The sequence below is a fragment of the Pan troglodytes genome, chromosome 5, assembly GCF_028858775.2.
Source record: "Pan troglodytes isolate AG18354 chromosome 5, NHGRI_mPanTro3-v2.0_pri, whole genome shotgun sequence".
Taxonomy (NCBI): domain Eukaryota; kingdom Metazoa; phylum Chordata; class Mammalia; order Primates; family Hominidae; genus Pan; species Pan troglodytes.
The window spans coordinates 48,694,436-48,722,222 of record NC_072403.2 but is presented as its reverse complement, the minus strand read 5'-3'; the positions used below and the strand labels follow the sequence as shown (position 1 = coordinate 48,722,222).

The 27,787-nt window shown below is 42.9% G+C and overlaps 1 protein-coding gene across 6 annotated transcripts in view; it reads right to left on the bottom strand.

Annotated features, from left to right (window-relative positions):
- BICRAL (BICRA like chromatin remodeling complex associated protein) overlaps window positions 1-27,787 on the bottom strand; it is a 121,629-nt gene that overhangs the window by 37,249 nt on the left and 56,593 nt on the right. For 3 of the 6 annotated variants that reach the window (XM_063812427.1, XM_016955520.4, XM_024357216.3), the window contains exons 3-7: window positions 20,478-20,573; window positions 8,117-8,162; window positions 7,346-7,394; window positions 7,187-7,255; window positions 311-1,990 (exon numbers count right to left, since the gene is read on the bottom strand). In XM_063812427.1, coding sequence (XP_063668497.1) covers window positions 311-1,990; window positions 7,187-7,255; window positions 7,346-7,394; window positions 8,117-8,157 — 1,839 coding nt within the window. In that variant the 5' untranslated portion in view covers window positions 8,158-8,162; window positions 20,478-20,573. Of the gene's footprint in view, window positions 1-310; window positions 1,991-7,186; window positions 7,256-7,345; window positions 7,395-8,116; window positions 8,163-8,963; window positions 9,051-20,477; window positions 20,574-22,003; window positions 22,570-27,787 lie in introns of those variants that run through there. The other 3 variants (XM_063812428.1, XM_001135166.8, XM_054685827.2) reach the window with 3 other exon arrangements.

Sequence of the window (27,787 nt, the reverse complement as noted above, 5' to 3'; positions counted from 1 at the left end):
GCTATTCTCCTGCCTCAGCCTCCAGAGTAGCTGGGACTACAGGTGTGCACCACCACACTCAGCTAATTTTTAAATTTTTGGTAGAGTCAGGGTCTCACTATGTTGCCCAGGCTGGCCTCGAACTCCTGGGTTCAAGTGATCCTCCAGCCTCAGCCTCCCAAAGTGTTGGGATTACAGGCATGAGCCACTACACCTGGCCTAAAATTTTTAAGAAATTGGATGCCTAGGATGAAAATTATATTCTAGTAAATACACATCTCATTTTTCCATTCTATAATCAGCCAAATATTTATTTGGGAAAGGGCATTACCTGGCAGAAGAATTGTTGCTGGGTTCCTGTTCCAGGTGTGTTACTGAAGGTGCTGGTAGACTTGGAAGAAGAAACTGGAAGACGATGAGACACACTGACTGGTACTGGAGTCCTGTTTGGCTGGGTCAGCTGATCTCCTGTAAAGTTTGATCCTGATGAACCAGACTGAACTGCAGACCCAAGACTAGGATGGGCAGTGCTGGCTGAGCTGACAGCAGGGAACCGACTAGGTCCTGACATGCTTGTCACCGAGGGCATGGTGGCGAAGCCAGGTCTTCCTTGGGAAACGCTGCTCTGCCCAGGTGACAGGTGTAATACAGTTGGGGATGCCTGCTGCAAGGGCATCTGTCCACCCACAAGCTGAGGAGAGGCATGATTGGCTATCACTGGACTTCCAGAGGCAGCAAATGTCTGCCCAGACACTAAGTGGACGGCAGTATTCTGGTTGTTAAGCATCTGTCCGGTATATGGTTGGTTGGTCCTGAGCATGCTGGAAGAGTTTCTGTTCAACATGACATGCTCTGAGGCCACTTGGCCAGAAATGAGCTGAGAGGGTTGAGTTTGAAGAAGTTGCCCATTTATAGTCTGGACGTGGTGTACCGAGTTGGAACTGACAGAAAGGCTTGTAGGTATAAGGAACTGACTTTGGGGTGCATGAGGTTGGCCCATGGGGGAATGAATAACAATACTGCCCCCAGTGCTGCTCACTGCCTGTGAGGTGACTGGCTTTCTTGTGTTCTGTTGGTTTACAATGTTCACAGACATGTGTGGACCAACTACTGAGCCCTGGGGTGAGCTTGCAGAAGCAAAAGAGATCCCTTGTTGTACGTGGTGCTGCTGAATTCCCAAATTGTTCACATTGTATGTATTTTGCTGACCCATCTGGATAGGCTTTGGCTGTATATTAATTGGGACTTTATTTGAATTTGGTGCAAGACCCCTTTGTATGATGATGTTATGCACAGGCAAAGATGTTTGAAAATTTGTGCTGTTAAATGGAACGGTAACAGGCTGTGCTACTGGACTGGAACTGGAGTTCCCAAACAAGGAGTTGCCATTAGGAGTCTGTCTATGAACCAGGAGCCCTCCACTCACATTTGATGGGGCTTGCTGCCCGCTGCCCTTTAATATGATTTGAGATCCATCTAGGTTATTAATAGTCATCATGGAAGGATGATTACCAAATGACCCAATTAACTGTATTTGACCAGAACCACTAATCTGACTGCTATTAGACAAATGCTGGCTGGGAACACTGATCCCCACATGTTGCATAAAGCCATGTTGTACACCCACTGTATTGCTTGCAAACGATGCTCCAACAGGCACATGCGTCACCCCTATAGGCTGCAGCGTCTGACCTGAGTAATTAGAAACATTAGAAGCCTGAGTAAAGGATGCTGATGAAGAAGGATGAAGCTGAGCTTGTGCAAACTGTTGGCTTGAACCTATACTGGCATCCAAATATGCCTCTTCTGCCAGTGTCTGTTCAGTGATATTGGCCTCTTGCAAGGATTTCTGAAGAATGTCGAAAGGTTGGTCCTCAGTGAGATCAGGAAGAGGAGAAGACTCGAGTTCATCTTCAAGAAACTGGAGGCTACTTGAAAGTGGCAGTCCATCACTGGGCCCTTCTCCAAGCTGGTTGCTTACACCTTTGAGGGATGACTTAGGATCAGCATTCTAAAAAAATAAACAGTATGTTACATGGCATATGTAACCTTTGAAAAGGATGCATAAAAATTAATCTTACTTTTACTTTTTTTTTTTTTTTTGAGATGGAGTCTTGCTCTGTCACCCAGGCTGGAGTGCAGTGGCACGATCTCAGCTCACTGCAAGCTCCGCCTCCCGGGTTCACGCCACTCTCCTGCCTCAGCCTCCCCAGTAGCTGGGACTACAGGCGCCTGCCACCGCGCCCAGCTAATTTTTTGTATTTTTAGTAGAGATGGGGTTTCACCATGGTCTCAATCTCCTGACCTCGTGATCCGCCCGCCTCGGCCTCCCAAAGTGCTGGGATTACAGGAGTGAGCCACCGCGCCTGGCCAATCTTACTTTTGAATATGAATAAAGCATGACAGTCTGCTTCTCAGGCATAACTCTCTAAACTGCTCACCTTATTCTGATATTTTATTTCCATCGTAATGATGCTTGACATTATAAGTATATGCATCCATCATGCTGATAAATTATTTTATAGAGAACAGATAATGCGAACATACTGAGGACTACTTGGAGCTTAGCTTCATTTTTTTGAGATACTGCCACAGACTTTATTTACTTTTTAATTTTTTGATCTGGGGTCTCGATCTTTTGCCCAGGCTGGAGTGCAGTGGCCCAATAATAACTCACTGCTGCTGTGAACTCCTGGGTTCATGAGATCCTCCCATCTCGGCCTCCTGAGTAGGTGGGACTACAGGTGTGCCCCACCACACTGAGTTAAATTTTTTTGTTTTTGGTTTTTAGAGATGGGGTTTCACCATCTTGCCCAGGCTGGTCTTGAACTCCTGCACGCAAGTAATCCTCCTGCTTTGGCCTCCCAAAGTGCTGGGATTACAGGCGTGAGGCACCGTTCCCAGCCTCAGAGTATTTTCGAGATTTCTGCTACACCGACATGATGCAAAAATAGTTGCCAATAAATACATATTGAATGAAGCAATTTGAAAAGATAGAATTAATACTCACATGGAAATAGGACAGTTGCTAAATAAAAATCATTAATGTTGAGGGATAGGCCAAATATCTACTTTATGGGTTTAATGGCATCATATGTAGTGATTATTTGTTCAAAATGAATGTCAGAAATGCTACTGATTCACAAGCCTTACCAGAGATCAGTGTTGTGGCAGAGATATCTTGCATGATATGATCTTACGTGCCTTACACACACGTGACTATTAAAAAGAACTGTCCATCCCAAGGACTTTCTGAACACCATTCCATTTTATAGGTGAAGAAAATATAGGTCCTGATGATAGTAAGTTAATATTTACTGAGCACCATACCAAGTGAGTTCAACAGTATAGTCAACTAATGTTAACCACCCTCTGAGGTAATTCCATTGTTATTCTGGTTTCATAAATGAGGAAATTGGCCAGGCGCGGTGGCTCACACCTATTAATCCCAGCACTTTGGGAGGCTGAGGCGGGCGGATCACCTGAGGTTGGGAGTTTGAGACCAGCCTGACCAACATGGAGAAACCCTGTCTCTACTAAAAATACAAAATTAGCTGGGGGTGGTGGTGCATGCCTGTAATCCCAGCTACTAAGGAGGCTGAGGGAGGAGAATCACTTGAATCTGGGAGGCAGAAGTTGCGGTGAGCCAAGATTGTGCCATTGCACTCCAGCCTGGGCAACAAGAGCGAAACTTTGTCTCAAAAAAACAAACAAACAAACAAACAAGAGGAAATTGACCCTCACAGAGATTTAGTGATATATCTAAGGTTACATGGCTAATAAGTGGTAGGGCAAGGAGTCAACCTTGGGCAGTACAACTTCTGACTACCATCCACAGCACAACAAAGCAACTGAAAAGAGTAAGGGAACCTAAGGCTCAAACACAGTAATCTCGATATAGTCTCCAGGCAGGACACCCCAATCCCCTAGGTCAGGTTTCTTGCCTAGATGCCCCTGGAGGTTAAGAACATGGAGGCTGGGCACAGTGGCTCACTCCTGTAATCCAAGCACTTAGGGAGGCCGAGGTGGGTGGATCACCTGAGGTCCGGAGTTCAAGACCAGCCTGGCCAACTGGGTGAAACCTCGTTTCTACTAAAAATACAAAAATTAGCCGGGCACGGTGACATGCGCCTGTAATCCCGGCTACTCAGGAGACTGAGGCAGGAGAATTGCTGGAACCCAGGAGGTGGAGGTTGCAGTGAGCCGAGATTGCACCACTGCACTTCAGCCTGGGCAACAGAGCGAGACTCTTGTCTCAAAAAAAAAAAAAAAAAAAGAATATGAGTTCCAGAGCCTGGTGCCCTGGGTTAGAATCCTAGCTCTGCAACTCATGGCTGTGTACTATTTGGCCAAGTAACTTAACCTTTCTGTGCTTTAGTTTCCTCATCTCTAAAATATGTATCTTTTTTTCTTTTTTCCCCTGAGACAGAGTCTCACTGTGTCACCCATGCTGGAGTGCAGTGGCCCGATCTCGACTCACTGCAACTTCCGCCTTCCTGGTTCAAGCAATTCTCCCTGCCTCAGCCTCCCAAGTAGCTGGGATTACAGGTGCCCAACACCACGCCCAGCTAATTTTTATATTTTTTAGTAGAGATAGGGTTTTGCCATGTTGGCCAGGCTGGTCTTGAACTCCTCACCTCAGGTGATCCACCTACCTCGGCCTCTCACAAGTGTTGGGATTACAGGTGTGAGCCACCGCACCTGGCCAAAATATGTATCTTAATAGAACCACTTCATGGAATCATTGTGAAGATTAAATGAGGTTAATACATGTCTTGGGTTTCTTTTTTTTGAGATAGGGTCTCACTCTGTCACCTAGGCTGGAGTGCAGTGGCACAATCTTGGCTCACTGCAGCCTCCAACTCCTGGGCTCAAGGGATCCTGCCTCAGCAGGACTGGGACTATAGGCATGCACCACCATGCTCATCTATTTTTTTTTTTTTTTTTTTTTTTGAGACAGAGTCCTGCACTGTCACCCAGGCTGGAGTGCAGTGGCGTGATCTTGGCTCACTGCAACCTCCACCTCCCAGGTTCAAGCAATTCTCCTGCCTCAGTCTCCTGAGTAGCTGGGATTACAGGCACACGCCACTACGCCCGGCTAATTTTTTGTATTTTTAGTAGAGATGGAGTTTCACTATGTTGGCCAGGCTGGTCTCGAACTCCTGACCTCGTGGTCTGCCTGCCTCGGCCTCCCAAAGTGTTGGGATTAGAGGCGTGAGCCACTGCGCCCAGCTGCTGGTCTAATTTTTAAATTTTTTGTAGAGATGGGGTCTCACTATGCTGGTTGGTCTCAAACTCCTGAGCTCAAGTAATCCTCGTGCCTTGGCCTCCTAAAATGGTGGGATTACAGGCATGGGCCACCATGTCTGGCTGAGGTTAATATATGTTAAGCTCTTAATGCCAAGCACATACTAAATGCTCAAGTGTTACTCATTATCTTTGTTTTTCTCATTTAAGATGAAAACAACTTATAAGTAACTATGAATTAAGAATAATTTCTTTAAAGATTATTATGTAACAAGGTTCAAAACATTCTAATATGAGTTTCTCAGGTTGTAACATTTCTGAGTCATTTTAGAAAGAATGTTGAGGCCAGGTGCAGTGACTCACGCCTGTAATGGGGCGGGGATCACTTGAGATCAGGAGTTCAAGATCTTCCAGGCCAACATGGAGAAACGCAGTCTCTACTAAAAATACAAAAATTAGCTAGTGCGGTGGTGGGTACCTGTAATCCCAGCTACTAGGGAAGCTGAGGCAGGAGAATTTCTTGAACCCAGGAGGCGGAGGCTGCAGTGAGGCAAGATCGTGCCCCTGCACTCCAGCCTGGGCAACAGAGCAAGATTCTGTCTCAAAAAAAGAAAGCTGAAAGCTTAGAAAAATGGCAAAGTGGATATATAACTTGTCTTTTTATTATTTAAAAGACAACCTCATATAGTTTGTCTTTTTATTATTTATTATTTATTTATTTATTTTTATTTTTTTGAGACAGAGTCTCGCTATGTGGCCAGGCTGGAGTGTAATGGTGCAATCTCGGCTCACTGCAACCTCCAACTCCCTGGTTCAAGCGATTCTCCTGCCTCAGCCTCCTGAGTAGCTGGGATTACAGGCACGCACCACCACGCCAATTTCTGTGTTTTTAGTAGAGATGGGGTTTCACCGTGTTGGCCCGGATGGTCTCGATCTCCTGACTTCATGATCTGCCTGCCTCGGCCTCCCAAAGTGCTGGGATTACAGGTGTGAGCCACCGTGCCTGGTGTATTATTTTATTTATTTATTTATTGTTTGAGATGGAGTTTCGCTCTGTTGCCCAGGCTGGAATGCAGTGGCGGGATCTCGGCTCGCTGCATCCTTTGCCTCCTGGGTTTATGCAATTCTCTGCCACAGCCTCCCGAGTAGCTGGGATTACAGGCGCCTACCACCATGCCTGGCTAATTTTTTTTGTATTTTTAGTAGAAATGGGGTTTTACCATCTTGGCCAGGCTGATCTTTAACTCCTGACCTCGTGATCCACCCACCTCGGCCTCCCAAAGTGTTGGGATTACAGGCATGACCCACCGCGTCTGGTCTATTTTATTTTTTAAAAATAGAGACAGGGTCTTGCTATGTTGCCCAGGCTGGTCTTGAACTCCTGAGCTCAAATGATTCTCCCACTTTGGCCTCCCAAAGTGCTGAGATTACAGGTGTGAGCTACTGTACCTGGCCATATAGCTTGTCTTAATTGACTAAGTTAAAAGTAGAAAATGTCTACATAATTCAATAGATTTTCTTCCTATATAAATTACAACAGGCTGGGCACAGTGGCTCACACCTGTAATTCCAACATTTTGGGAGGCCAAGGTAGGTGTATTGCTTGAGCCTGAGAGTTCAAGACCAGCCGGGCTAACATGGCGAAACTCTGTCTCTATTAAAAATACAAAAATTAGCCCGTGTGGTGGCATGCGCCTGTAGTCCCAGCTATTTGGGAGGCTGAGGTGGGAGGATCGCTTCAGCCTGGGAGGTCGAGGCTGCAGTGAGCTGTGATCGCACCACTGCACTCCAGTCTGGGTGACAGAGTGAGGCCCCATCTCAAAATAAATAAATAAAATTAAATTAATTACAACAGACAAGGTAAGGATTCTCATGATACAAAGGCAGCTAAAGGCTCAGTTCACAAGGCATCAATCAGACAGAAACCATTCAATCATTGCATTTAGTTTCCAATACTCACACTAGAGTTGGCGAAAATTGAATTTGAATTGGCTGCAGAATATCCTGCATTAGTCAAGTCATCATTGCTCTGCAAAGATACAAATTCAATAGGTGGTTACTACTTTAACTGTAAAGCAGAAACAAAATAGATGTCTGTGGTATTCTACGCATTACTTACAGATTTATTACTAGGTCCATGTAGAAAATAGTTCAATGCTTGTGGGTCTCTAGAAAAGAGAAGAAAAAAAGAGATAAAACAACAAACAAATACACTATCTATATTTAGAACTAATTTTTACTAGAGTAGAAAGAAAATGATTTATTACCTAAGTAAAATCCTCTCCCTATTTTAAAACAATTAGTAGGTTTTTTTTTTTAATCTTGTTTTTGTTTTGATATTGTGCCATTTCCTATTATTATTCACTTCTGCCTCCTGGGATTTATTAGGAAATAAATTTAATAAATAATCACTTGCTGAGCACAGTGGCTCATGCCTGTAATCCCAGCACTTTGGGAGGCTGAGGCAGGAGGATCACTTGAGTCTAGGAGTTGGAGACCAGCTTGTACAACATGGCAAAACCCTGTCTCTACAAAAAAAAAAAACACAAAAAATTAGTCACAGGCATGTGACTGTAGTCCCTGCTACTTGGGAGGCTGAGGTGGGAGGATCGTGTGGGCCTGGGAGGTGGAGGCTACAGTGAGCTGAGATTGTGCTGCTGCACTTTAGCCTGGGTGACAGAGTGAGACCCTGTCTCAAAAGGAAAAAAAAAAAAGAATTACTGAATTACAACCCCTGTGTTAATCATGTCTCTGTTTCTCTACTAAACCTATGATTATTATTTAATTTTTATTTAAAATACCTACCAGGTGTTATATGCTATTAGGTTGTCTTAGTGTTCAGCAAACCTCACACATTTGATTTACCCAGGTTTTGGAATAAGCATCTTACCCAATAAGATCAAGGAGACACGAGTCATCATCATCATCCATGACAACTATAAAGAAAAGGGAGAGGAAAACAGGTTTCAGTAAAGCAGATTAAAGACAGTAGTATCAATGCAATACAAAAGTATGCCTTACACTTTTCTGGATAAATAACTGTAATTCACGTGAGTTTTCCTCTGCTTAATATTAATGTAATTTAAAAAATTTTGAGGTCATTTGAGAGATAAAGTATTCAATTTAAACTTTTTATTGAAAACAAACCTTTAACTTATAAGTCAAAAAAGAATCTAGACAAATCAAAGATAGTTGGCAGCAACCTCCCTCACATGCAGATTCCCCTAAGGGGCTATAAACCATGAACAGTAACTTCCTCAAAATGTACAATAAACAAGGGGAAAAATAATATTTATGTTTTAGAAAAGATCTCATAGACATAGAGGTCTTTTAATTTTGTGACTCAATGTTCCTAAACATGGTGAGCAACCTACATTTTTTGCCATATTCTGGCTATCTTTAGGAAGATAAGAAAATGGTTCTTCCTGCATTTAGAGAGAGAAGAGGGGGCACCCTAGCCGCAGGCAGTCTCTGCAGGCTCTGGCCTGCCAGTCCCACATTCTCCTTTTGCAGTAGCACCACCCTTGTTCAACTCCAAACAATCTACATCCTAACACTAGAATCCTTAAAGTAGAGAATCTCAACCAAAAAAGTTCACCCTAGCTCCAGGCCCTGAGATCCCTCTCTCCCCCACCAGCGACAGCGTCAAGCTTAGCCAGTGAAATGACTATGCTTCGGCTGAAACAACAACTGCACAGATTCCAAGAGCAGCTCTCCCCACAGACTGGGAAACTTACACTAGTGATCCGACACCTGGCAACACCGCTTCACACCCTTTTGAGCCAAGTGTGGAATAATTTACATCACGGAATGCCAGGGCCAAGAGTTCTGGAGCAGTTGGAAAGGGCAGTTGTGAACGGCAGTTGGACGTAGGAATGAAATCCTGAAGAGATGCCCAGAAGAGGGACACGCCCGAAGGCAGAAGGGACAGTCTCTACTAAATGTTTTTCCTCTGTTAAAACTGCATCTCTTCTCCAATTCCCTCAGACTTCCCACTCTAACAGTCACAAGGCCAAACTAGTATAAAATGTACTCCTGCTACATGGAAGGTAACTTGCTTTCCTCAGGAAGAGTCTGGAAGGGGTAAGTACCCCCACTGGGATCTGCCAGTGATCTTCCCCTTGGCGGCTGAATTCATTCAGATGCTGAATGATCTGGGAGATTACAAACCCTGTGAGTAGAATCCAGTGGAGAGGAGAAATGATGGTTGAGAAAGGAGGAAGAAGGAGTGGGAAAAGATACCAAAAGGTGACTCCCAAGGCTGAAACTGACAAGGGCAGCTGGCTAAGTGAAACCTGCTTTTTAGAACTCAACTTGGAGTTACTCATGGGCACGCTCACATGACTATACTAGTGTAACATGACTGTGGAGGAGTGAAGATGGGACAGAAAGGAAAAGCAGGAAAATGATCATCACATAGATACAGAAAAATCTGTGTGAAGGTCTTCCCTTAAATCCTGACGACATTTAGTGAGATAAAATTGTATTAACCATGGCTCATCAGCATACCATAGGCTTCTCTCTCAGGCATCATAATCATATGGAATAAATTAGCCAATTATGACATACATTAAGCCTATAAAGTAGATATTACTTTTTTAACATGACCGCTTAAATTGAATTCCCCTGTATCCTTTGTGAATTCATTTTTTTTAAGTGTCTGTCTCTGGAACAAACTAATTAATAAAAATGTAAGTGAAAAATAGCCTATACCAAAGAAAAACACTTCCACAACTCTCCCAGCTTCCCTCCTTACTTGACACACTTGCCTAGTTCCTCTACTTGATGAGGTGCCCTAAGGGTTAAACAAGCCCTGAGGCAGGAAGTCAACACCAGTCACTCCATTGAGGTGTTACTACCACTAGCACTTTCAAGCACAGAGAACAGCTGCTACCCCTAAGTTTAGAGTGACAAACTACTCCTTGAGTAGTGCAAACAGAACACTTTTATAATATTGAATGAGATTAAAAGCCATTGTGCAACCTTCTCTACCAAACAAAACAGGGAGTCAAACACTTGGCTTGAAAGAAGGCTCCCTGGGAATATCTACCCCCTATCAGCAGCATCAGGAACTGCCAGACAGGCCTTCTCCTCTGGTCCCAGTAGGTACAACTCTAGGAGCCTTTACAGTCAGGGGCACCCTGAGAATTCTGCTTTTTAAAGGGTCACACTCTTTTCTCACCTTAAACAGTTTCAAATTAAAAGAGATGACCCTTAGCCCTGTATTCTCTAGCTTCAAATAATGCCAAAATGTAGTCATAATATAGCCTAATCCAGGGGTTCCTTTCACCAGATGACCTATGGTCCATCAAAGTAAATTTACCAAAGCAAAATTGCAAAATTGTCTATGATTTTAAAATGAGAAGATAGGCCGGGCATGGTGGCACATGCCTGTAATCCCAGCACTTTGGGAGGCCGAGGTGGGTGGATCACCTGAGGTCAGGAGTTCGAGACCAGCCTGGCCAACACGGTGAAACCCGTCTCTACTAAAAATACAAAAAATTAGCCAGGCATGGTGGCACATGCCTGTAGTCCCAGCTACTCAGGAGGCTAAGGCAGGAGAATTGCTTGAACCTGGGAGGCAGAGGTTGCAGTGAGCCGAGATCATGCCACTGCACTCCAGCCTGGGTGACAGAGAGAGATTCTGTCTCAAAAAATAAAATTAAAAATAAAAATAAATAAAATGAGAAGATAATCTGAAGATCAGTCACTAATGACCTAAAAGTGAAGAATTTTGTTTTCTCTGGAAAGATTCTCCATTTACTTCTGGACTCCTGTTGAGGCTCTTTTCACATTCAAGTAACAACCCTGGAATCCCTAGATGGGTGGCTGACCCCAGCTGGATTTTATGAGGCTAAGGGGAAATCCCTGGATGAGTGATTGGAAACTATTTCTTGGCCCAACAGACATGAGCAAGATGTCTTCCCCTCTGTAAATAGCAGCACTTGATGTGGGATTTGTCGTGGAGGGAAGGGGGCTGTAGGCACCCCAAGAGTTCAGGAATCACTGTCCTGAACACCTGACTACCTCTCTTAAAAAATTAAAGCTAATATTTAAAACTGTTCTGAATTGCACCAACAAACATCTTAAATAATAGCTTTTAATCAAGAGGACACAGTGTAAAAATGACGTTTCAAAGCGGTGGGGAAAAGTTGTTAACCATATGGGGAAAATAAGGTAGATTCACACCTCATATCTTACACAAAAATAAATTCTAGATGGATCTAGGAGTTAAATGGTGGATGGAGAAAGAACCTTAAAGTAATAGAATAACTCATGGGAGAATTTTTTTTTTTTTTTAACAATCTTGGAGTGAGGAAAGTCTAAGGATGTCATAAGACACACAAGTCATAAAAGACCGACAAAGTCAATGACATAAAGTGCAAAGTTTCTGCATGATAAAAGAAAAACACATCATAAGCAAAGTCAAAGACTAAAACAAATAAACAAAAATAACTGAGAAAAATACCTCCACTTCATACCCCAGAAGGCTTTTCTCCCTAATACACAAAGAGCTCCTATAAATAAGGAAAATTTTTTATCAGGGCTTTTCTCCCTAATACATAAAGAGCTCTTATAAATAAGGAAAATTTTTTTATCAGGATCCATCCAGAATATCAGTCAAAGATTTAATCAGTTTATGAGCAATCAATTCACAGAAAAGGAAATACAACTAGCTCCTAAGCATATAAAATAATCAACCTTACTTATAATAAGGGAAATAAAAATTAATATTGTAGTGAGATACTACATGTCCTGTCAGATTGGCAAAGACAGAAAAGTTGGATGAAGGATTCTGCTAGCAGGGAGTGGGGAAATAGGAACTTTTATACACTGACAGGATACAGACTCATATAACCTCTAGTGAGGGCAATTTAGCAATGTCTTTCAAAATCTTAAGTGCACAGATCAGCTTACCAAGCAAATCCATTTCCAGGTATTTGTACTGCAGATCTGCAGATATTCTTTTTTACTCACTTTTTTTTTTTTTTTTTTTTTTTAGAGATAGGGTCTCTCTATGTTGCCCAGGCTGGACTTGAACTTCTGCACTCAAGAGATCCTTAACCCCCTAAGTAGCTGGGCCTACAGGTATGTGCCACCATAACCAGCTGTCACGTGGGTATTCTTTCACATGTACCAAATGATATGTGTATAAGAATATCCAGGGCAGTATTATTATTATTATTATTTTAGTATTAATTGGTTTTAACAAAGGACGGCAAAACCCTAGATGTCATGGGTATGGGGTTTCTTTCTGGGGCAATAAAAATGTTCTTGAACCTGCTTGGCAATGTAGTGAGACCCAATCTCTACAAAACACTTAAAAATTAGTTGAGTGTGGTGATGCACACCTGTAGTTCCAGCTACTTGGGAGGCTGAGATGGGAGGATTGTTTGCTTGAGCCTAGGAGGTCAAGGCTGCAGTGAGCTATGATCACACCACTGCACTCCAGCCAAAGCGACAGAGCCAGACTCTACCTCTTAAAAAAAAAAAAAAAAAGAGTTCTTGTATTAAACTACTGAATTATATACTTTAAAAGGGTGAATTTTATGGTATGTAAATTATATCTTAATTTAAAAAACTCTCTTAAAAACCCTAAATGTCCATGATTAAATGTCCTGGTTAAATCAATTATGGTTTACCTACATAGTGAAGTACTCTGCAGTCATTAAAACTAATGAGGCAGTTTTAATCATACTAACTTGGAAGGATATATGGTCAATTAAAAAAGAAAGGTGCAGAATATTATGTACATTATGTTCCCAAATGTGTGTGGGGGAAATACACACACACACATATATACACACACACACACATATAAATGATGTGTGTGTGTAAATGTATAGAACCTAAAATGAAGCACAGGTAACCAGTAACACTAGTTGCTTCTGGGAAGAAAACAGGGTGACTGGGGAACAGAGGAAGATACACAATTTTTTTTTTTTTTTTTTTTTGAGATGGAGTCTTGCTCTGTCGCCCAGGCTGGAGTGCAGTGGTGCAATCTCGGCTCACTGCAAGCTCAGCCTCCCGGGTTCACGCCATTCTCCTGCCTCAGCCTCCCGAGTAGCTGGGACTACAGGCGCCCGCCACCACGCCCGGCTAATTTTTTGTATTTTTAGTAAAGACCGGGTTTCACCATGTTAGCCAGGATGGTCTTGATCTCCTGACCTCGTGATCTGCCCGCCTCAGCCTCCCAAAGTGCTGGGATTACAGGCGTGAGCCACCACGCCCGGCCGATACTCTTTATTTATATGTCCTTTTGTACATTTTGAAATTTGTGCCACATGCATGTAAGATCTAATCAAAAAAGAAAAACAATAAAACAAGGAGAAGAAGGACACAAAATGGTCCTTGAAGTACAAGAACCTCAAGTCAGTTTAGCTGGGTGTGGTGGCGCTTGCCTTTAGTCCCAGCTACTTGGTAGGCTGAGGTCAGAGGATGACTTGAGCCCAGGACATGAAGGTTGCAGTGAGCCGTGATCTTGCCACTGCACTCCAGCCTGGGCAAAAGTACCAAACCCTATCTCAAAAATAAAATAAAATTTAAAAAGAACCTCAAGTAAGGCTCGCTTTCCTTAAGTATACCAAATATACCAAATACTCAGAACTTTTTTTTTTGGAAGAGACAGGGTTTCATTATGTTGCCCAGCCTGGCCTTGAACTCTTGGGCCCAAGCGATCCTCCCCTTTCAGTCTTCTGAGTAGCTAGGATTACAGGTGTATGCTACAGTGCCCAGCTAAATACTTAGAACTTTTTTTTTTCTTTTTTTTTTTGGTAGAGACGAGGTCTCACTATGTTGCCCATGCTGGTCTCGAACTGCTGCACTTAAGTGATCCTCCACCTTGGTCTCCTAAAGTGCTGGGATTACAATTACCATGCCCAGCCCTTAGAATATTTTAAAGCAGCCTACTGGCCTGGAGAATAAGCCACATCAGCTGTCTTAAAAGAAATACTGTATCTTTTTTTTTTTTTTTTTTGAGACAGAGTTTCTCTCTTGTTGCCCAGGCTAGAGAGCAATGGCGCAATCTTGGCTTACCACAACCTCCGCTTACCGGGTTCAAGTGACTGTCCTGCCTCAGCCTCCCGAGATAGGATTACAGGGCCACACCACCATGCCTGGCTAATTTCGTATTTTTAGTAGAGACAGGGTTTCTCCACGTTGGTCAGGCTGGTCTCGAACTCCTGACCTCAGGTGATCCACCCACCTCAGGCTCCCAAAGTGCTGGGATTACAGTCAGGAGCCACCGCGCCCGGCCAAGAAATACTGTATCTTAAAAACAGTCTGAATTTAATTAAGTTCACAGCAAAACTTCAAAGACCTCCAAGGCAGAGATATAACAGTGTATTAATTTTTTTTCCACACAGAGGGAGAAAATCTAAGCTCTCATTAGAAACATAATTGGTTGCAAGAACAGATATTTCAGGAAACCCAGTTCAGCAAATCAGTTTTGCCTATTTAAGATATTCTGGGCTGGGCACGGTGGCTCATGCCTGTAATCCCAACAATTTGGGAGGCTGAGATGGGCGGATCACCTGAGGTCAGGAGTTTGAGACCAACCTGGCCAACATGGTGAAACCCTGTCTTTACTGAAAATACAAAAAAATTAGCTGTATGTGGTGGTGGATGCCTGTAATCCTATCTACTTGGGAGGCTTAGGCAGGAGAATTGCCTGAACCCAGGAGATGGGGGTTGCAGTGAGCCAAGATTGCCCCACTGCACTCTAGCCTGGGCAACAGAGCGAGACTCCATCTCAAAAAAAAAAAAAAAAAAAAAAAAAAGATATTCTGACCAGTAGCAATGGAAGAAAACCAAACTTCACCCTTAAGAGTCATAAAACAGCCTGGCCAACATGGTGAAACTCTGTCTCTACTAAAAATACAAAAAAAATGAGCCAGGCGTGGTGGTGCGTGCCTGTAATCCCAGCTACTATGGGGGCTGAGGCATGAGAATCTCTTGAACCAGGAGGTGGAAGTTGCAATGAGCTGAGATTGCACCACTGCACTCCAGCCTGGGTGATAGAGTGAGACCCTGTCTCAAAAAAAAAGAAAAAAAAAAGTAATAGAACAGGATTTCAAAGACTGCGCAAGCTGAAATTTGGTATGTGGCCACTATTACAAATGTTTTTGTTTCCTCCTTTATCTGCTTCTCTGTTCTTTTGCTTCTTTCAAAAATAATAGCCTAGTGGCTGACGCAGGCGGATCACCTGAGGTCAGGAGTTCGAGACCAGCCTGGCCAACATGGTGAAACCCTGTTCTACTAAAAATACAAGAATTAGCCGACCATGGTGGCGCATGCCTGTAATCCCAGCTACTTGGGAGGCTAAGGCAGGAAGGAGAATCGCTTGAACCTGGGAGGCAGAGGCTGCAGTGAGCCAAGATCGTGCCACTGAACTCCAACCTGGGTAACAGACCGAGACTTCATCTAAAAAAAAAATATATATATATACACACACACACACACGCATGTATATGTATATGTATGTATGTGTATATATGTATATATACATATACATACATGTATGTGTATATATGTATATATACATATACATACATGTATGTGTATATATGTATATATACATATACATACATGTATGTGTATATATGTATATATACATATACATACATGTATGTGTATATATGTATATATACATATACATACATGTATGTGTATATATGTATATATACATATACATACATGTATGTGTATATATGTATATATACATATACATACATGTATGTGTATATATGTATATATACATATACATACATGTATGTGTATATATGTATATATACATATACATACATGTATGTGTATATATGTATATATACATATACATACATGTATGTGTATATATGTATGTATACATATACATACATGTATGTGTATATATGTATGTATACATGTGTGTTGTATATATATAATTTATATATATACATATACATATGTGTATGTATATAGCCTAGTGAAGATGGCTTGAACTCAGGGGGTTGAGACTACAGTCAGCTGAGATCACGCCACTGCACTCCAGCCTGGGTGACAAAGTGAGACCCTGTCTCAAAAAAAAAAAAAAAAAAAACCACCAAGAGCCAATATGAGATACCTTACCAAAAACTACTGACATTTGCTTTACTTGTAGTAAGTTGCTATAACATGAGTCATAACTTCCTAATAATTTACAAACAAATTTACCTCTAAAAGGTGCTGAGGTTAGCAAATTATTGAGAGACTTTAAGCAGACATGAACTACGGAATAGTTGCAGTCTTCAAAATCACATTTTTACCCCCGGACCTATTGAAGGTAAAATGAACTGCAGTCACTTTATTTTTACTGATATATTTACTACTTCTAGTGTTCTTCATTCTCTTAAGTAAATCCAGATTTCCATCTGGTATCATTTTCCTTCTCCTGAAAGGAATCCTTTAATATTTTTTGTAGTGCAGGTCTTTGCTGATTAATTCTTTCAGTTTTGATATATCTTTAAAGAGTGTGAGATGGGCACGGTGGCTCACGCCTGTAATCCTAGCACTTTGGGAGGCTGAAGTGGGTGGATTGCTTGAGTCCAGGAGTTTGAGACCCTCCTGGGCAACATGGAAAAACCCCACCTCTACAAAAAATAAAAAAATTAGCTGGGCATGGTGGTGCGCACCTGTAATCCCAGCTGCTCAGGAGGCTGAGGTGGGAGGACCACCTGAGCCTGGGGAGGTTGAGGCTGCAGTGAGCCGTGATTGTGTGACTGCATTCCAGCCTGGGAGACAGACAGAGATTCTATCCCCACCCCCACAAAAAGTGTTTATCTTGCCTTCGTTTTTGAAATATATTTTCACTGGGCATATTGTTCAAGATTGACGGGTTTTTTTCCTTTCAGTTCTTTAAAGATACTGATGTACTATTTCTCATTTGCATTATTTCCAAAGAAAAGTCTGCCATCATTCTTACCTTTCTTTTTTTCATAATGTGTCATTTTTTCCTCTGGACACTTTGAATATTTTTCTCTTTACCACTGGTTTTAAGCAATATGATTATGAAAAGCCTTGGTGTAGTTCTCTTCATGCTTCCAGTGGTTAGGGTTCACTAAGCTTCTAGAATCTGCAGGTTTATAGTTTCCCTCCAATTTAGAAAAATTTCAGTCATTAATTTTTTCAAATATTTTATGCCCCTCCCTCTTGTTTGGGGACTACAATTACATCATTAGACTATTTGAAGTGTCCCACAGCTCAATGATGCTGTATTTTCTTTCAGTCTTTTATTTTTTAAATTTAATTTAGTAATTTTCTTGAGACAGGGTTTTGCTCTGCTGCCCAAGCAGCAGTGCAGTGGCAGGATCACAGCTGATTGCAGCCTCGACCTCCTGGGCTCAGGTGATCCTCCCACCTCAGCCTCTTGAGTAGCTGGGACCACAGGCACTTGCCATCATGCCCAGCTAATTTCTGTATTTTCTGTAGAGACAGGGTTTTACTATGTTGTCCAGGAGGCTGGTCCTGAACTCCTGGGCTCAAGCGATCCTCTTGCCTTGGCCTCCTAAAGTGCTGGGATTACAGGTGTGAGCCACCATGCCTGGCCTTTTTTAGTATATTAATCTCTCTGGCTTTCATTTAGGATAGCTTCTATTCATATGTCTTCAAATTCATAAATCTTTTCTTCTGCAGTCTCTAATCTTCTGTTAATCCCATCCAGTGCACTTTTATTTTAAAACATTGTAGTTTTCATCTCCAGAAGTTCAATTTGGGTCTTTTTAAAATACTCCATGTCATTATTATTTAAAAATTTTTTTTTGCTTTGTTGTCTTGGCCCAAGATGAGATTCCATGCCATTATTTGTTTAATCTTTCCACTATTTTCTTGAACTTATATAAGATAGTAACAACTTAAAAAAATTTTTTTTGAAGAGGCAGAGTCTCACTGTGTTGCCCAGGGTGGTCTTGAACCCCTGGTCTCAAGTGATCCTCCTGCCTCAGCCTCCCAAAGTAATGGGATTACAGGCATGAGCTCCATGGCTAGCTAATTTTTGTATTTTTTGTAGATACAGGGTTTCACCATGTTGCCCAGGCTGGTCTCATATTCCTGGCCTCAAGCAATCCGCCGCCTCCGCCACACAAAGTGTTAGGATTACAGGCATAAGCCACCTCATCTGGCCAACAAAAAAATGATTAATTCTATCATTTGTATAATTTCTGCATCTGTTTCTATTGATTGCTTTTGTTGTTGTGGTTGGTCCCAATTAAGGGTGGTATTTTCTGCTTCTTTGCATGCCTGGTCATTTTTTTTTTTTTTTTTTTTTTTTTGAGACGGAGTCTCGCTCTGTCGCCCAGGCTGGAGTGCAGTGGCGCGATCTCGGCTCACTGCAAGCTCCGCCTCCCGGGTTCACGCCATTCTCCTGCCTCAGCCTCCCGAGTAGCTGGGACTACAGGCGCCCGCTACCACGCCCGGCTAATTTTTTGTATTTTTTAGTAGAGACGGGGTTTCACCGTGTTAGCCAGGATGGTCTCGATCTCCTGACCTCGTGATCCGCCCGCCTCGGCCTCCCAAAGTGCTGGGATTACAGGCGTGAGCCACCGCGCCCGGCCAACCTGGTCATTTTTTTATTGGATGTCAGACATTGTTAATTTTACATTATCAGGTGTTGGATATTTTTGAGCTTTGTCTAGGACACAGTTAAGTTACTTTACAAAGTTTCTTTACAAAATGTCTGATCCTTTTAAGGCTTGCTTTTAAGCTTTGTCAATCTTTAGTCTAGGATTCATTTTGCCCTATAGTGAGGCAATAAATACCCTTCTGAGTACTTCATCTGATATCCTATGAATTACAAGGATTTTTGCACTCTTGCAGATGGGAACACAAACTATTCTCTGCCCTATGTGAGCTCCAAGTAGTGTTTCTTCCCAGAACTTAGGAAGTTTTCTTAAACACATCAGTTATCAGCTGAAAACTTGAGAAAGACTCTGTAGATCTCCAGATAGTAGAGTGGAGTGCAGTGCTCTCTCTCTCTGGTACTCTGGGTACGTAGGCTTTTTTTTTTTTTTTTTTTTTTTTTTGAGATGGAGTCTCGCTCTGTCAGCAGGCTGGAGTGCAGTGGCGCAATCTCGGCTCACTGCAACCTCCGCCTCCCAGGTTCAAGTGATTCTCCTGCCTCAGCCTCCCGAGTAGCTGGGATTACAGGCGTGCGCCACCATGCCCAGCTAATTTTTGTATTTTTATTAGGGACGGGGTTTCACCATGTTGGCTAGGATGGTCTCGATCTCTTGACCTCGTGATCTGCCCGCCTTGGCCTCCCAAAGTGCTGGGATTACAGGCGTGAGCCACCGCGCCCGGCCGAACTTAGGCCATTTTAACCTCTCAGAGACATCAGCTCAACTCGGGAAGATTATCTGCCTTCCTGTGGATTCCTCCTCCCCTGAGCTATGGTAAGGAAACACTCTTGACAGTAAGCTGGGTTGGTTACAGGGCTCATCTCATTTGTTTTGTCCTCTCAGGAGTCACTGTCCTGTGCTGCCTGATATCTAATATCTAAAATACCATTATTTCATATATTGTGTCTGATTTTCACTATTTCTACACAGGAAGTTAAATCCAGGCCCGGTTACTCGATTTTGGCCCCATAGTCATTTGTAAGGTCTTGAACCAAATCTCTTGAAGGGGTTATATGAGTTCATCGGCAGAGATTATAGGATCAGAGTATTCAGAAAGAGGGAGAATAGGAGAAAGGGAGAAGGAAGGAGGACAGATATTTAAATTGTTTATACAGTTTTCTCCTGTGCCTCCTTTTGTTTTCTACCCTTGAAAAACAGCTTAGGAAATTAGAAAGGCTCCTTCTTTAATTCCTATCTCTAATAAAGCTATTCAATGGGCATAAAGAATATTCATTATTCATTTAACAAACACTAGTGCCAGGTACTATGCTAGGGGGTGGGAATATAAAATAGTATGACATAAATGTAATAACAAATTTAAAAATCCTTCACATTTTGTAGAACAGAAGAAGCAAGGCTGAAAAGTGAACTATTGTGTTTGAGCAAACAGTTTTCCAATGGGTGTCATCATCAAAAAGTTATGCCATGAATAGCCACTTATGCAGGGCAAATAACGATTCATGTCGATAAGGATGTAAAGTATTCTCATCTTATTCTTTTTACTATATTGTAATTGTTCTGTGCTGTTACATTTTGAAATTGCAAGACTTCACCTTCTGGCATGGTTCCCGTTTTGAAGGAACTCACTTTCTTTTGGAAGACAGACATGCAACAATTCATTACCATTGCAATGTGAGAAGTGCTACAATTTTTGGCAGGAGTTCCCAAGCTTCTTCAGGTGAAATCGCTGGGCTTTTTGTGAAATAATATGACGTTTTGCTAGAAGAAAACATGACAATATTTTCACAATTATATCCATTTGGGGAGAAAAGAAGCTGTCAAACTCAGCATGATTGGCTTTAAGTTTTTTAGTTATTATTCAACCAAGGATTTCTTCATTTATTTTGTCATCAGCTAGGGCCTCCTAAAAGCAAGGAGGAGTGGGTGGAAAAGAGTAAGGCAAATTATTACAAGAAAGACTTAGAAATTTAAAAATTTGGCTGGGCATAGTGGCTCACGCCTGTAATCCCACCACTTTGGGAGGCTGAGGTGGGTGGATCACCTAAGGTCAGGAGTTTGAGACAAGTCTGGCCAACATGGTGAAACCCCGTCTCTACTAAAAATACAGAACTCAACCAGGTGTGGTGGCACAAGCCTATAATCTCAGCTACTCAGGAGGCTAAGGCAGGAGAATTGGTTGAACCTGGGAGGCAGAGGTTGCAGTGAGGTAGGATCATGACACTGCACTCCAGCCTGGGTGACAGAGGGAGATTCCGTCTCAAAAAATAAAGAAAAATAAATAAATAAAAATTCCCAGCTGGGCACGGTGGCTTATAATTCCAGCACTTTGGGAGGCTGAGGCAGGTGGATCGGTTGAGCTCAGGAGTTGGAGACAGCCTGGGCAATATGGCAAAACCCCATCTCTACAAAAAATACAAAAAATTAGCTGGGCATGGTGGCTTGGGCCTGTGGTCCCAGCTACTTGGGAGGCTGAGGCAGGAGAATTGCTTGAATCTGGGAGGTGAGGAGGCTTGAATCTGAATCGCTTGAACCTGGGAGGCAGAGGTTGCCGTGAGCCAAGATTGTGCCACTGCACTCTAGTCCGGGCAACAAGAGCGAAACTCTGTCTCAAACAAACAAACAAACAAAAATTCTCATAGTTGGAAAAGACGACAATTAACATAGGCAATAAACGACCCTCGTTCATCTCATGAAATGAAGAATTTGAAGGTCTTTAAACTGCTTTAATTCCTACTTGAGGTAGGAATGAGGTGGGGCAGAAATAAGCCTAACAGCAGCCATAAAAAAGAATGAGTTCATATCCTTTGCAGGGACATGGATGAAGCTGGAAACCATCATTCTCGGCAAACTAACACAGGAACAGAAAACCAAATACTGCATGTTCTCACTTATAAGTGGTAGTTGAACAATGAGAACAGGGAGGGGAACATCACACATCGGGGCCTGTTGTGGGGGTGCCGGGGGCTAGGGGAGGCCAGAACTTAAAGTATTAAAAAAACAACAAAAAAAGAAATAAGCCTAACATACTAAGCAATCCAGCTGGCAAAAAAATGTGCTATAACATGGGGGAAAGAGTGACCAACCATGAAGGGGGCTGGGGAGAATTTCTGGCAAGGCTTTACAGAGGCTGGAGACATAGGGCAAGGACACTGAATTTGGAAGTCACAGGGCTTGTTTTGGATACTGACATTGACTAATCATGTGACGACAAAGAAGCTCCAACCTCTGGGTCCTGTTTCCCATTTCTTAATGAACTTAACAGACCACATTGGTGAGTGTTTAACTTTGGGACCCAGTATTCTTTAAGGTATCCAGGAGCTGTCTTGGAGGCCTAAAACAGCTGGTGGTGGAGGCACTCTTCACACTCCCATCTCTCCCCACACACACCCTTCAGCTGAGTAGCTCAATTCTTACTCAACTGCAAGAAAAAAGTTTGAAAATCATTTAACTTAACCAGTTCCCAAACTCCCAGAAGTCCATGACTTGTCATCTATTATAAAGGAATGATCATCAACAATGGTGAATCTGGCAATGGAAACAGAAATCCGTGAAAATCAAGACATCCATGATTATTTTAGCAAGCAAGAGAATAGGTATACATATAGGGCCCACATTTCATTAAGATAAACAGCTGGGCACAGTGGCTCTTGCCTGTAATCCCAGCACTTTGGGAGGCTGAGGCAGGCGATCAGCTGAGGTCGGGAGTTCGAGACCAGCCTGACCAACATGGAGAAACCCCATCTCTACTAAAAATACAAAGTTAGCCAGGCACGGTGGCGCATGCCCGTAGTCCCAGCTACTCGGGAGGCTGAGGCAGGAGAATCGCTTAAACCTGGAAGGTGAAGGTTGCAGTGAGCCAAGATCGCACCATTGCACTCCAGCCTGGGCAACAAGAGCAAAACTCCGTATTAAAAAAAAAAAAAAAGATATTATAGTACTACCCTCAAAAACAGGAATCTCATCATATTTGTCTTCATATCCCTAGCAAATAGCACATAAGTGGGTATAATAAATATTGAAGAAATACCCAGGTTTTAAATATAAGGCAGCTGTGTTTTGTATGGAGACTGTGCTCCCAAAGACCTTGCCTAATTAAAAGCTCATATAATTCCATAATCCTAGGTTAATCCTACAAATTTACAATTTCCCAGAGTCCATCAGCATTGAAATTCTGTAATTCCTGATGAATTATAAATATATCATTCTGTTAAATTTTTTCAGTTGTACAGGCGTGCACTATTTTTTTTTTTTTTCAGACGGAGTCTCGCTCTGTTGCCAGGCTAGAGTGCAGTGGCGTGATCTCGGCTCACTGCAACCTCCGCCTCTCAGGTTCAAGTGATTCTCCTGCCTCAGCCTACCGAGTAGCTGGGACTACAAGCACGCACCACCACGCCCAGCTAATATTTGTATTTTTAGAGATGGGGGTTTCACCATGTTGGCCAGGATGGTCTCAATCACTTGACCTCAGGGATCACATTTTTTAAAAAAAGAATCTGTATCTTTTAGAAATCCATACTGAAATAGGTATGAATGAAAAAAAATGACATCTGAGATTTGCTTCAAAATAATATGAAGGCCGGGTGTGGTAGCTCACGCCTGTAATCCCAACACTTTGGGAGGCTGAGACGGACGGATCACAAGGTCAGGAGATCGAGACCATCCTGGCTAACGTGGTGAAACCCCATCTCTACTAAAAATACAAAAAATTATCTGGGCATGGTGGCGGGCGCCTGTAGTCGCAGCTACTCTGGAGGCTGAGGCAGGAGAATGGCATGAACCCGGAAGGCGGAGCTTAAAGTGAGCCTAGATCAAGCTACTGCATTCCAGTCTCGGTGACAGTGAGACTCTGTCTCAAAATAAATAACTAAATATATAAATAAATAATAATAATAATATGAACTGGAGTTGGTTATTAAAAACATGAATGGCTGGGCATGGTGGCTCACGCCTGTAAGCCCAACACTTTGGGAGGCCGAGGCGGGTGGATCACTTGAGGTCAGGAGTTCAAGACCAGCCTGGCCAACATGGCAAAACCGTGTCTCTACTAAAAATACAAAAATTAGCCAGGACTGTTGACGGGTACCTGTAATCCCAGCTACTTGGGAGGCTGAGGCAGGAGAATTGCTTGAACCTAGGAGGCAGAGGTTGCAGTGAGCCAAGATCGTGCCATTGCACTCCAGCCTGGGTGACAAGAGCAAAACTCTGTCTCAAAAAACAAACAAACAAACAAACATGAAATACCAGCTGAGCACAGTGGCTCATGCTTGTAATCCTAGCACTTTGGGAGGTCAAGGTGAGCAGATCGCTTGAGTTCAGGAGTTTGAGACCAGCCTGGGCAACATGGCAAAACCCTGTCTCCACTAAAAATATATAAAAATTAGCTGGGCATGGTGGCACATGCCTGTAGTCCCAGCTACATGGGAGGCTAAGGCGGGAGGATCAATGGAGCCTGGGAGGTGGAGGTTGCAGTGAACCAAGATGGCGCCATTGCACTCCAGCCTGGCCAGAAGAGTAAGACCCCGTCTCAAAAAAAAAAAAAAAATTAGCTGGGTGTGGTGGCACATGCCTGTGGTCCCAGCTACTGGGGAGGCTGAGGTGAGAGGATTGCTTGAGCCGGAAGGTCAAGGCTGCAGTGAGCTATCGCTGCACCACTGCCCTCGACAACAGAGTAAGACTCTGTTTCAAGAAAACAAAAACCATGGAGTCCTGTCCTCCCCTGCCCCAACCCTGGAGATTCTGATTCACCTGGAATCTGGGTTACTAGTTGCCCCTGGGAAAATTTCAGGCAAATTGGGGAACCTGTTCCAGGTCTGAGTGGAGTCAGGTGGGACCTGCAAACAAGGGCCTCTGGTTGACTCAGAAACACAAACTGAGGCTCCAACTCTCCAAACTTAAGGGGAGAATCCCGTTATCTTGGCAACCTGATTGAAGGAAAGATGCTGTGGGCAAAATCTTATTTGGGAATGCATCACCCTAAGCCACCTTCAGTATCAATCTTTTTTTACTCTTTCCCACCAAATAATTGCTCTACTTCTTCCTTCTTTGTTTTTTTTTTTTTGAGATGGAGTCTCACTCTGTCACCCAGGCTGGAGTGCAGTGGCATGATCTCGACTCACTGCACACTCTGCCTCCTGGGTTCACGCCATTCTCCTGCCTCAGCCTCCCAAGTAGCTGGGACTACAGGTGCCCACCAGCAGGCCTGGCTAATTTTTTCCTATTTTTAGTAGAGACGGGGTTTCATCGTGTTAGCCAGGACGGTCTCGATCTCCTGACCTTGTGATCCGCCCGTCTCGGCCTTCCAAAGTGCTGGGATTACAGGCGTGAGCCACTGCACCTGGCCCCTTCCTTGTCCTCTTTAGCACACTGACTCATATTTACATTAGAAAGTCAGCTCCATCAGGGCAGAGGTTTGTGTCTGTTCACCAATGAACCTTGGCACCCAGAATAGCCCCTGGCACATAATAGGAACTCAGGAAATATTTTAAAAATGAACTTATCACCCTTTCTAATGTGTTGGTCACAGGATGGCAAACCTGCAACAGAAGCAGGCACACAGGGAGAGTGTGTTTATTCACTTTTCCTTGAAAACCTCAGTTTTCCAAGAAAGCATATTTTTCTTACTTTGGAGACCAGGTTATTCCTATAGGATAACAATCTAAAGTGGAAAACAAAGACTTTTATTTAAGCTGACAACATACAATAGGGCTAAAGTTATTTTCCACTATTTCCCCTGCCCTCTATTCTAGCCCACTGCCACTCTCCTAGCCTCCAAACACAATGATGCACTTTCCCAGCATCTGTCTTTGTCCAGGTGACAAATTTCCTTACTTGAAATGCTCTTCTTCCTCTCCCATGTCTACTGAAAATACAACCATTATTCAAAAATTAATTTGGATCTGATCTCTGTGAATCCTTCTCTGACAACCTCAGCCTGTCTTCAGAATTCTCTGCCCAGAATTCTGAAAGCAGCAACTACATCTTTGGACACTGATCAGACACTGCTCTGTGCGATTATCTTCATTATGCTTATCTTATGTTCCCAATTAAAGCAGGGTGCAGGCTGGACATAGTGGCTCCCGCCTGTAATCCCAGCACTCTGGGAGGCCAAGGCAGGAGGATCGCTTGAAGACAGGAGTTCAAGACCAGACTAGGCTACATAGTGAGGCCCAATTTTTTAAAAAAAGCAGAGCCCAAATATAAATGAATACACACACCATAAAGTGCTATGAGAGTGCTGATGAGACAGCACTTAATTCTGCCATCCCGAAGGCAGGCAACTTTTAGACTGTATGGTTTTTTGGCATCAGAGAGCTGAATATACTGGCTCATTACAATAGGCACTAGCTAGCCTCATTTGTGTCTCTACCCACCCCACTTGTCCCTGTAAGAAGCCCTTAGTTCTTTGCTACCTTGACCACTTGATGTCCCCAAAACTTATCAGTTTTTCAATTATTTGACTTTGCATGTTCCTTTTACTTAGAAGACATTCCCACCCACCTCCAAGCGGTCAACTGACAATGCCTACTTATCCTAAAGGTCTTGAGTAAAATGAGACTGCCTTCCTTTAGTTTTATTTAAATCCCGAAGCAAAATTCATTATTCACTTATTCATATCCCTGGAGGACATCTGACATCTTACCAGCACCATGTATGACAATACAGCCATGCGTCCCCATAACAACCTTTCATACACAGTGGACCACATATATGATTATGGTCCCTTAAGAGTATAATACTGACCGGGCACAGTGGCTCACGCCTGTAATCCCAGAACTTTTGGGAGGCTGAGGTGGGCGGTTCACCTGAGGTCAGGAGTTTGAGACCAGCCTGACCAACATGGAGAAACCTTGTCTCTACTAAAAATACAAAATTAGCTGGGCATGGTGGCACATGCCTGTAATCCCAGCTACTCAGGAGGCTGAGGCAGGAGAATCGCTTGAACCCGGGAGGCAGAGTTTGCAGTGAGCAGAGATCATGCCATTGCACTCCAGCCTGGGCAACAAGAGCGAAACTCCGTCTCAAACAAACAAACAAACAAACACAACAACAACAACAACAACAACAACAAAAAACTTGTTAGTGTTTCTTTTCTGTGTGTGAATAGGTTTAGACACACAAATGCTTACCATTGTGTTATGGTTGCCTACAGTATTCAGTATAGTAACATGCTGCACAGCCTTGTGCCTGGGAACAATAGGCTATACCATATAGCTTGGGTCTGCAGTAGGCTAGATCATCTAGGTTTGTGTAAGTGCACTCTGATATTCACAAGATAATGAAATTGTCTAGCGACACATTTCTCAGAACGTATCCTCCTTCTTAAGCAACACATGAGTATACTTGGTTTTTCTGACTTCCCCACTGGCTTACAAGTTCCATGAAAACTGGATGAGTTTCCTTTCATTTCTGTGTTAGCAGAGTTTAGTGCAATGCCTGATACATACATGCCTAATAACTGTTTACCCAATGCAATTACTTTCCTAAGATTCCGGTTTCCAAAGGACATTTTTAGGGTTAATGTCAGTTACTAATTTACTTTCCAAGAATATGCACCGAGGCTACATGTGAGCACTTTTTGACGATGGTACAGCACAGGATTTGGGATGCAGGCCTGGTCCTCCATGGTCCAGGATCCACTGACTAATGCTGGACCCTTATTATCCAGCCAGGCATCTATCAAGCCAGTGTAAAAAAAGTGAGGAATCAACTGATTCCCCACATCTGCTCCAAATCAGACAATTCACTTCTCTCAGGCGTAAGGAAATACAAGTTTTAAAGATCCACAGAATAAAAGATTGTGTGTCCTTCCAAGATAATCCACTTAATATTTAACAAACCTCCTTATAAAGGGATTTATGTGCTGAACATAAATATAAAATAATTAGTTGAAGTCTCCAAACATTTAGCACAGTAACTTATTATATTAATAATAGTTGTGGTTCATTAAAAGACTCGGAAGTAAATGTCTAAGT